General features: G+C 43.5%; 1 protein-coding gene across 5 annotated transcripts in view; it reads left to right on the plus strand.

The window, feature by feature from the left end:
• dennd1a (DENN/MADD domain containing 1A) overlaps positions 1-6,090 on the plus strand; it is a 38,765-nt gene extending 32,675 nt beyond the window's left edge. For all 5 annotated transcript variants that reach the window (XM_079257053.1, XM_079257055.1, XM_079257054.1 and 2 more), the window contains 2 exons: positions 4,054-4,300; positions 4,563-6,090. In XM_079257053.1, coding sequence (XP_079113179.1) covers positions 4,054-4,300; positions 4,563-5,522 — 1,207 coding nt within the window. In that variant the 3' untranslated portion in view covers positions 5,523-6,090. The remainder of the gene's footprint in view (positions 1-4,053; positions 4,301-4,562) is intronic.
• The last annotated feature ends 5,877 nt before the right edge of the window (positions 6,091-11,967 follow it).

Genomic DNA, 11,967 nt, shown 5'->3' on the forward strand with positions numbered 1-11,967 from the left:
CAGTAATCACGTGTACAACATATAACATCAATGTTAACAGTAAAGGTGACAGCAGCTGATAATAATGGGATAAAAAGGAACACTGCATTTTTTCTGACTGTAAACTGTTATGTGTTGCCCTGGTGGATGCTCAGACCTGCTAGTGCACACGGGCTAAATATAAACATGTGAATGTACACTAACTACTGCGAAGCGAGCTGATTATACAGCCTGACAACACAGGAGGGAACGACCTCTGGGGCCTCTCCTTCAGACACTGTGGGTGGTTGAGTCTGTTGTGAGGGAGCAGTTGTCATCAACCCCCCCCACTCTCTACTTCCAACATATTTACCTATATCTAACCATATCTAACTATATTTAACTTTATCTAACCATATTTAACTTTATTTAACCATATTTAACTATATCTAACCATATCTAACTATATTTAACTTTATTTAACCATATTTAACTATATCTAACATATGAAATGAAAATGAAATGAAATGAAAAATACTTTATTAATCCCCAAAGGAAAGTTTTGTAGTATATAATAATAATAATAACTAGAGGAGGTCTTGTTCCGGAGGCTGATGGCTGCTGGCAGGAATGATCTTCTGTATCTTTCAGTCTTACATCGGACCTGAAGAAGCCTCTCACTGAACACACTTTGTTGTTTCATCACTGTGTTGTGGAGAGGGTGTGAAGAATCCTCCATCATCTTCATCAGCTTGTGCAGCATTCTTCTTTGGACAATCAGCTCCAGCGGCTCCAGAGTTACTCCAAGCACAGAAGCAGCTTTCTGGATCAGTTTGTTGATTCTCTTCAAGTCTCTGGTTCTGATGCTACTACCCCAGCAGATGCTGCAAAGCTGACTGCACTCTCCACAACAGACTTATAGAAGATATGCAACATCTTGGTGCAGACGTTAAACCATCTCAGCTTCCTTAAGAAGTACAGTCTGCTCTGACCTTTCTTGTAGATGTAGTCAGTGTTGCATTTCCAGTCCAGTTTGTTGTCCAGCTGAACTCCAAGATACTTGTATTCCTCCACCACCTCCACCTCCTCTCCTAGGATGGAAACAGTGCTTTGTTTATTCTTCTTCCTCCTGAAGTCAACAATCATCTCTTTTGTTTTGCTGCTATTTAATATGAGATGATTGTCACCGCACCATTTAACAAACTGACTGACCAGTTCTCTGTACTCTGCTTCTTGTCCATCCCTGATACACCCCACAACTGCAGAGTCATCAGAGTATTTCTGCAGATGACAGGACTCAGAGTTGTACTGGAAGTCTGAGGTGTACAGAGTGAAGAGGAATGGCCAGAGTACAGTTCCTTGTGGTGCACCAGTGCTGCTGACCTCCATCTCAGACACACAACCTTTCAGTCTCACAAACTGGGGTCTGTTTGTGAGGTAGTCATAGATCCAGGTGGTTGTGGAGGTATCCACCTGGAATTTATGGAGCTTCTCACATAACAAAGCAGGCTGAATGGTATTAAAAGCACTGAGAAATGAAAGAACATGACCCTCAGAGTGCTGCCTGAATGGTCCAGATGAGAGTGTGCTCTCTGGAGCAGGTATATGATGGCATCTTCAACCCCAAGTCCATTACGATATGCAAACTGGAATGGGTCCTGAAAGGTGTTTACTTGCTTGTTGAGGTGAGCCAGTAAGAGTCTCTCCAGGACTTTCATGATGTGAGATGTCAGGGCAACTGGTCTGTAGTCACTTGGTTCAGCTGGTTGTGTTTTTTTAGGCACTGGAACAAGGCAGGAGGTGTTCCACAGCACTGGGACTCTATTTTGTCTCAGACTGGTGTTGAAAAGGTGCTGGAGAATCGGACATAGTTGTTCTGAGCAGGTCTTGAGAACTCTGGGACTGACACCATCTGGACCTGCAGCCTTGTTCTGGTTCAGTTTCTCAAGTTGCTTCTTAACCTGATTGCAGGAGACAAACAAGGTGGAGGTCTCAGGATGTCCTGATGTGGAGGGAGATGAAGCTGTGTTCTGGTCCATGACTGAGCTGCAGGGTGACAGATTGGAGGCGTGACAGGAAAGCAGTGGACTTATGGAGGGTGTGTGGTCTGTTGGGCTGGAGGTAGGGGGTGAACTGAACCTGTTGAAGAATATGTTCAGCTCATTAGCTCTGTCCAGACCTCCATCAGGCTGGTCCCCCTTTAACTTGAAGCCGGTGATCTTCTTCATTCCAGACCACACATCCCTCAGGTTATTCTGCTGGAGCTGACTTTCTAACTTCTTCCTGTAGTCCTCCTTGCACTTCTTAGTTTGGGTTTTAAGTTGTTTTTGTGTTGCCCTCAATAACTCCCTGTCTCCATCCCTGAAGGCTTTCTTTTTGATGTTCAGCAGCTTTTTCAGGTCACTGGTGATCCAGGGTTTGTTATTGGGGAAGCACCTCACTGTTCTTGTTGGGACGATGCTGTCCACACAGAAGTTTATGTAATCTGTCACACACTCAGTCATGGCGTTGATGTCGTCTCCATGAGGTTCACAGAGGACGTTCCAGTCTGTAGCCTCAAAGCCTCCTCTAAGAGCATCTTCAGCTTCAGCAGACCAGATTTTGATAGTCTTTGTGATGACTGGTTGCTGCTGAACGATGGGCTTGTAGGTGGAGGTGAGAAGAACCAGATTATGGTCAGATCTTCCTAAAGGAGGCAGGGCAGAACAACTGGATCCATTATTCATATTTGCATAAAATAAGTCCAACATCTTATTTTCTCTGGTGGAGCAGCTGACAAACTGCTGGAATGTTGGTAGAGTTGCAGAGAGGGAGACGTTGAAGTCTCCGGAGATCGCCATGAATGAGTTTGGATGCTGTGTTTGTAGCCGAGCAACGACGGAGCTGATGACGTCACAGGCTGTGTCTGGTGCGGTACCAGGTATTATATAAACCGCTACCAGAATAACACAGCTAAACTCTCTGGGTAAATAATATGGACGGAAGCTCACAGCTAACAGTTCCATGTCCCTTGTGCATATCTTCTCCTTGACAGTAACATGTCCAGGATGATACCAACGCTGGTTAACCAGCACTGCAATTCCACCACCCTTTAGCTTTCCGCTGTGTTGTCTACTGCGGTCTGCACGGACTGTTTTAAAGCCCGGTACAGACACACAGCCATGTCTCGGTGAAGCACATAATACTGCACTCTCTGTATTCTTTCTGAGACCTTGTTAGCATCTCAAGCTCGTCCGTTTTGTTAGCTAGCGATCTCACATTACCCATGACGACGGTCGGGAGAAATGGTTTAAATCTCCATCGCTTTCTCTTTTGTCTCACTCCCGCTCTGCATCCTCTTCTCTTTCTTTTCAACTCCATCGGGATTCGATGTGTTGTTTTACTGATAATCCTGATTTGGGAGAGATTAATCAGTTGATCCCGATTGTAAACAAGTGTTTTGTTGCCATGGAGACTCATCATAACAAGCCTTGAAAGAGCGAAAAAATGCAAAAAACCCTCCAAACCGGCATGAATTCCTCAGAAAAAAATACCTAATTTTAGGTAATATCTATGCAAGAAGACTTTCTACTAAAAAAAAAAAAAAATCAAGATAGCAAGTCAGAGCTACTACAATCTGCTGCCAACAGACGGCGCAATCTAGAATGTATGTGTATGTCTAACCATTTTAACCATATCTAACTATATCTAACTATATTTAACTAAATTTAACTATATCTAACCATATAGAACTATATTTAAGCATATCTAACTATATCTAACTTTATTTAACTTTATCTAACCATATTTAACTATATCTAACTATATCTAACCAAATAACTATATCTAACTATATCTAACATATCTAACCATTTTTAACCATATCTAACATATCTAACTATATGTAACTATATTTAACTAAATTTAGCTATATCTAACCATATCTAACCCAGCTGGTTCTCATTAGAAGCTGTTCAGCTGGTTCTGTTAGTAACCTGAATGGGAATGTTAGATTGGTTAGTTTGGGTTTGTAGTTGGAGAGTTGTTGTTATGTGTGGACAGAGCTTCTGGTTTAGCTCCATGAGGACAAGACTAACCGAGAGACTCTCCCTGCAGACCGCAACCGTACCGCTCCCTGAAGGAGGTGGAGCTGATGGAAGGAGAAGATCCGGGGTTTGGAGCAGAAAGCCACACGGCGCCTCCGAGTCCGGTCACCGAGAAGTTCTCCAACGTCAGCCTGCTTGGAGACATCTTTGGTTGTCAGGACGAACCGGACAGCCTTCCCATTCCCCTGGCCAAAAGTCTGGAGGACCTGAGGCTTCCTAAAGACTCCGAGGAGCTACAAGCCAAGTTTACGTACCAGGTCAGAGGTCCAGATGGGTGGAGCGGGGGGCTGGGTTGCTGGGTTAGTGCTTTACACCATGACTGGAGATCTTTAAATGGTTAAAGGTTCATGCTGGATGTGTTTCTACATGTCCCAGACGTTTTACACTGAAAAATGTCTTCCAGCTGATGTCTGGTTGGCTGGAGTGAAACTGGGATCCCTACTGGCTAACTGGGACCAGTTTTCACTGTAAGAACTGTCTGGGGGGTCTTTAACGTCCCGGTTCTCCTTGTCCCTGCAGCGGATGGACCTGAACATTGGGGAACACTCCAGAACCCTTCCGGGCCTGAAGCTGTCCAACCCTTACAACAAGCTGTGGAGTTCTGGTCTGAACAGACCGGTCCCACCCGTCGCTGGAGGTCCCACACCTCCTGCAATCCAGCTTCCTGTGCAGGCAGACGCCCCCTCCCCCGGCCACGACGGCTCCAGCAACGCCCTCAACCCGGCGGACCCGCATGCCCCCTCCAGCATCACCATTCCTCGTCCCCATGGAAGGAAGACCCCTGAACTGGGAAGCGTCTTGCCCCCCCCCGCGTCCCAGTCCCGTCCTAAACTGGCTGGACCTGAAGGGAGGACTACATTGGGGGGGCAGGAGTTCAGGCAGGCTCTGAGCATGAGCACAGAGGGAGACCTGCTGAGACCCTCCAACGTCTCTGAGGACAGCAGAGATCTGATCAGCCTTCTAGACCCCCTGAACAGCCCGTCACGGACCCCCCCCACAGCACTAACTGATGGCAGTACGTCAGCTGCTTGTAGACCAGCTCTACCCCCCAGACCTTACCCCCCAGGGCTGCCCCCTTTCATCCTCCAGCCGCACATGTCTCTCAACCCTTTTGCACAGTCTCTTCAGCACTACTCGCCCACCATCAGCGGAAACCCCTTCAGTGGACTCTACGGACCCCCACTGGGTCCCCACCAGTTGGACCCAGTCGCCACCCTACCAGGTCTGTACAGACCTGCCAGTTCCACCCTGCCCTCCAGCTGCGGAGCCTTCCCCACCCCCTCCAACAGCCATCATGCCCTCTCTGGACTGGTAGACTCTCCATCCAACTTCAACAGACTGGAAAAACCACTTCAGGTGCAGGAAGACGACCAGAAACCTCTGGATCCGTTCGGAGACCTGCTGAGCATGGCCAAACCCGTCACACCACAGAAGAAGAAGGTGGAGGACCTTCGGAGGAAGTGGGAAACGTTTGACTGAACCGGTGTGGCTGGTCCTGGTACATCAGCTCTGATCCGACACGCCGAGTCCTGATCCAGAACCCACCTTCTGGACCAGGAACGACTTTTAATCAGATTATTTATTGATTTATATAGTTTTCTGATCTGTGCTTGCAGACAGAGATGATGGATCAGAACCGGGCACAGAAAGTCCAGATACAGATAAAACCAACACATCTGGGTCTGTCACAGCACCCTTTAGTGTTGTTTCTGTTCAGTGCCACCACATTACACCCCCCCCCCCATAGATGTCTGTAATCTTTATAAATATCTCGCTGGGAAAGCCGATGAGGCTTGACGACGTCCGATCCTCCACTGCTGCTCCAGACCGCCTCAGACCTGCAGATCAGCTCCTCATGTTTAGTGGTTTCATGCAAACTGCTGCTCTTCTGTTGACCCCCCATGCTGAAAACCATGTTACCCCCCCTCACCTGTGGACATGTGTTGCCTCTCACTGCTCCTTAAAGAAAAGATGTTTTAGGAAAACCTGCGAGCTGATTTTAAACATTTCTGTGGAATTAAATATCTGATGATTTTCAAGCACTTAATTGGAAATTCTGTTGTTTTTAAATGATCTTTTCACACATTATTTTTCATACAAAACCAGCCCAAGAGCCCGAAGGCAACCCCCACCCCTGCAGGTAGAGGGCCCAGCCCACACCAATGGAGAGCCACCACCCAGACCGCCACCGAGCGGACCCTGGGCACCAAGACCCCCCCACCCCCCTCTCCTCCAACCACACACACACATACACACACGAACACATGCACACTATCTATCCAGTCAAATACACACACACACACACACACACACCCACCCCATCTCGCATTCTCCTACCCCCCCCCCAGCTGCCCATTACCAGCTGAATGCACTCAAACTGGATCTAATGGTCTCTGCATGTGTTGCAGAGTCAAACTGTTTCAAGCTATTTTTCATATAATTGTCACTTATAGCAGTAAAATCCCGCCATGTATTTAGATATTTGGGAGCGTTAACAGTTACATTCAAGCTTTCTCTCAAAAAACTCTAAAGTCTGCGTGCAATTACGTTTTACTTGCTTTCCAACGACCTTCCTGCTCTCAGATCTCAGATCTGCTTTCTCTTAAACTTGCAGATTTTTCTGCACTTCTGGAAATGAACCACTGATATGAACCTGCCAGAAGCAACCAATAGAAAGCCAGAGATGCTGACCAATCATAATGTCGCTGCAACCTGCCCGCTTTTGTTTTGTTAATGTGAATGCCCATGGGCCATGTCATATTATTGAGTTCCTGTTCTTTCTATCTCATTACTGTGAATGCCCATAATTAAGATCCGGCTCTTTATTATTCTTATTATTCCATTCATGGGTTTAATCCCGATGTGGGGCAGTTTTTTTCCAATTTTTTTATACTTATGAAATTTAATTTCAATCATTCAGCATAGTTCAATAAATGGGCATTCACAGTTGCTATTATTTCAATCATAGCTGTTTCTAGTTATTGTTATGCCACCAAACTTTGACATGCCACTCACATCTCTACACAGTTCCAGTCACTTCAGTCATTCACATCTTAAACCCTGCAGCTCCTTCAGGAGATGTGTGCTATGACTTTTGTAATTTTAAATCTTTGTAGTTTTTGAGATATTTAACATTTTGCAAAAATTAATTCAGGCTGCACGGTGGCGCAGTGGTTAGCACTGTGGCCTCACAGCAAGAAGGTTGGCTGGTTTGGTCAGTGGCCTTTCTGTGTGGAGTCTGCATGTTCTCCCCGTGTATGCGTGGGTTCTCTCCGGGTACTCCGGCTTCCTCCCACCATCCAAAGACATGCATGATAGGTTAATTGATCACTCTAAATTGTCCCTAGGTGTGAGTGTGAGCGTGGGTGTGGTTGTTCGTCTCTCTGTGTGGCCCTGCGATGGACTGGCGAGCTGTCCAGGGTGTACCCTGCCTGTCGCCCAAAGCTGGCTGGGATAGACTCCAGCTTCCCCGCGACCCTGAATTGGAATAAGCGGTTCAGAAAATGAATGAATGAAAAATTAATTCACCCTTGTGATTGGATGAAAGTCCTTCAAACCAAATCCAGATCGGACGTTGAAAAAATTCACCTCGGCGATTGGTCGGTTTTTACAGAATGACCTGAAAACAGCTTTAACAGGGGTTCGGAGCTCTGCACCAGTTTGCAGTGTCTTGTTCGTCTCGGTCCTGGTTTCCATTGTCTTTCTTGCTCTTTCTTGCAAAATGTTTGAAACGCTACACCGTTTCTCACTTCAGCCATTCAAGTATCAAACTCTTCAGGCTATTCAGTTGATATATGGTTTTGGTCTTTCTAACATTTAAACTTTTTAAGTTATTCAAGTTTTTGTCAATGTATTGAAATCCTTTTCTGTGATTGGACGAAACGGAATTCAGCTCAGCGATTGGTCCATTTTCTGCACCAGTACACAGGTACGTAATGGTATACAAGTGGCTATACAAGGGTTTAAATCCCATATTAAACATTGTGCTGCATGGTGGTATGTCAGTTTTTCCACCCAAAGTGTTGTGTACTGGTCCACCAAAAAGCTTTAGCTTTAGATGCAAACTGTGCACTTAAAGCATGGGCGGTCTGCACATGTAAGATAACGTCTGTGCAATGCCAGTCTTGAAAAGTTAAACACTTAATACGAAGTGTTTATATATTGTAAAAGTTAAACTGTGCAGAAATGACAGTTCAGTTTTTTTAAATTGTAAAAAATTCTTCATATGAAACTAAGTGGTCTTTCCTGCAAAATGTTTGAAACACTCCTCCTATACCTTTTGTCATTTAATTTTTGTCATTTAAACTTTTCAAGTTATTCAAGTTTTTGTCCATTTTTAAAATCTGTTCCTTTGATTGGACAAAACAGAAAATGCAGCTCAGCAATTGGTCCATTTTCTGCACTGGTACACAGGTACGCATTGGTATGCAAGGCAAGGGTTCAAATCCAGTCTTGAACATTTTACACTGTAATGGTATGTTAGTTATGCACACAGAGAGCTGTGGGCTGATCTGATCAAAGAGCTTTGACTTTGACTTTGGTTTTGGCTGCAAATTGTTCAATTAAAGTGTGAGCTGTCTGCAAAAATAAGATATATCCTGTGCAATGTCTGTCCTCAAAAGTTGTGGAATTAATACGAAGGGTTAGTTCAAGGTAAAATTCAGTTGCATATCAAACATTCAGCATAAAAGTGCATTCACCTTTGCTCTTCTGCAAGAAGAGTGTTTTTCTAGTTTGTTTTTGTTTGTTTATTCTACAAGTTGATACACCACTACCAGAATAAATACAAATAAATGAATAAATCCGCTATGTTCATATACCCAGGGGCCTGAAATCTGTAGAATATGACTGAGGATAAATCAGTCTATAGGAAGACGGACACAATCAGCTCAACTGTCAAGTCTTATAAGTGTTTCAAAAGCATTAACATCAGCTCCAGTTTAACGGCTTGGTGGGAATTCCTGAAAGTAACCGAGTCTGCACTTATTCCATGTAAGCTCACACCCATCTGGAACAATCCTGACTTCCTGCAAAACAAAAAGATGATAAACTTCCCTCAGTGGAAGAATAAAGGAGTAAAGCAGTTAGAACATATAGTAGAAAATGGAAACTTTCTGCCTTTGATGCAATTTCACCAAATTCTTAGAATACCACCAACTTAAATCTATCATAAGTAAGAAATACACCACTGATCAACTAAACTTACAGCTACCTATCAGGGCTGCAGAATTCTTAAATCTTAAGGCCCCGAAGCTACTATCCAAAATATACAGATTACTATTGAAGCTAGAAGATTCCATCTCTCTCCCAATTTCTAAATGGGAAGCAGACTTATCCAGTAACTTCAATCAAAATGAATGGTCACAAATCTGCTCAAACACATTCAAAATGACTAAGAATTCAAACATGCAATTAATACAATTCAAAATTCTACACAGAACTCATTATACGGGACACAGGATGTTCAAGATGGGTCTGTTACACTCACATATCTGCTCACACTGTACTGACAACATGATTGACAGCTACTACCATGCCTTATGGTCTTGTCCACCTGTCCAGAGATTCTGGCTCCAGGTATGTAAAGATCTGTCAGACTGGTTTAAATGTAATATCCCTGCAAACCCCAAACTGGGCCTATTGAGTCACTTAGGTGAAAATAACAGGGTTTAATTTAGCAAAACCAATCCTCAGCAGCCTGTGCATTGCAAAGAAAACTATCCTTGTGAACTGGAAAAGCAAACAGAATCTGTGTATCCAGCAGTTTAGAAATCTGTTATTAGATTACATCAGCATGGAAATGATGTCTGCCTCCTCAAAGGATCAATCAGCTCCATCACTTAGTGTAGGGGGGGGGTGTGACCTCATCCCGCTCGGGGCTGGGGACTGGCTGGGTGGCTCAGGTGGCTGTGGGTCTGGGGTGGACCCCTGGACGGGGATCTTGGCTGCTTCATTACTGGGGGGGCTAGGTTTCCAGACCTGGCGGGAGGCCTTGGGTGGATCAATGGTTGGAGTTGCCTTGCGGCGGTGGGGCGAGGTCGCTGGCGGGGGCTGGATCGGCGGGTATTGGCTCCGTGACGGGTGGCCGTGCCGCTGCGGGGTGGGCTGGGTGCGGGTCCTGGGCCTGTGTGTGTATGGGGTGTGTATGGAGGAGTGTAGTGGTACATGAATGTATGGGGGGTAGGGGTGCGTGTATGGGGGGAGTGTGTTAGGGCATGTATGTGTGGGGGTGGAGGTTTGGGGGAGTGTAATAGTACATGATTGTGTGGGGGGTTGGGGGTGTGGATGAGGGAGTGGGTGGTGTGTGTGTGTGTGTGGGAGGGGGTAAGGGCTTGTGTGTGGGGAATCTGGTGTTAAATGCATGGGAGATAGGGGTGTCTATATAGAGGAGTATTGAGGTGCATGTGTATGGGGGGTAGTGGTCCGTGTGTAGGGGGGAGTGGGGGGGTGCATGTTTATGGGGGTGTATAGGGGGGTGAAGTGTTATGATTATGAAGGGGGTAGGACTTAAGTGAGAGAAGTGGGGAGTTGTGGTGGTTTGTTCTAGGGTAGGTAGAATGGGAAGACAGAAATATATACATATATATATATATATATATATATATGCATATATATGTGTATATATATATGCATATATATATATATATATATATATGCATATATATATATATATATATATATGCATATATATATATATATATATATATGCATATATATATATATATATATATATATGCATATATATATATATATATATATATGCATATATATATATATATATATATATGCATATATATATATATATATATATGCATATATATATATATATATATATATGCATATATATATATATATATATATATATGCATATATATATATATATATATATATGCATATATATATATATATATATATGCATATATATATATATATATATATGCATATATATATATATGCATATATATATATATGCATATATATATATATATATATATGCATATATATGCATATTGTGTTGGTTTGTATGAACATGTTATATCTGTGCAAAAGTTTTATCAATCTTGTTGGAGCCCCACTGGATGCACACACAAAATGCAGAAATAAATGTGGAGCAGTCTCTTAGTCTGCATCAGTCGTCAGGTTCTAGTCTGGATTTATCAGGAACAGAAAACGGTACAATGATGATTAATATATGTAGGACTTTAATGCTGCCTCCATTCCTAAAAATGTCAAATGAAGCCTGAAGCAACAAATAACGGTAAAACCAAATTATTGCAAAAAGCAGCAAACAGCCTCTGAACTTTAGAAAAGAGGAAGCACAAAAACCACGATTGCCAAGTCCGAGTGATAAAATGTGCTGCTGTACAACAAAGATAAGCTATAGTGCAAGTCTAGCTTCCAGTTACACAATTAGCCTTTAGATTGAGTCTTTGGGAGAATAAACCTGTCTTATGGAGCTTTAAGTGTTTTAGTTATCTATTAGACACAGTAGTTACTTAGAGAAGCATTATGGCTTCTCTAAGTAACCAATAACCAAGTAACCAGTCAACCATGTCTCGGTTTCATTGTTGTTCAACAAAATAGCTATGTTAAAATGGACTTAAAGGGATATTGTGTAAGTTTTGGTGCTAAACCTGTAACTTCTCACTGGCCACACAAAACTTTCGCAAAATGAAGTGGTTTTCATCCATGATGCGCGGACAAACACACACACACACACACACACACAAACAAAAATGCTCACACAAAGCAAAAACTGCCCCAAAACCACGACTATAAATTCTAGTTAGGAGTATCAAATGAAGCAGTAACTGACACGATCATCTCAGTAACTTCTGAAAACATCAGCGTTAGCATATGGGACATTACAGTAGTACTGCCGCCGATTGAACAGTGTATGAAAACCATAAAACTAAATCAGGCC

This window comes from Telmatherina bonti (genome assembly GCF_933228915.1).
Source record: "Telmatherina bonti genome assembly, chromosome: 17".
NCBI lineage: Eukaryota > Metazoa > Chordata > Actinopteri > Atheriniformes > Telmatherinidae > Telmatherina > Telmatherina bonti.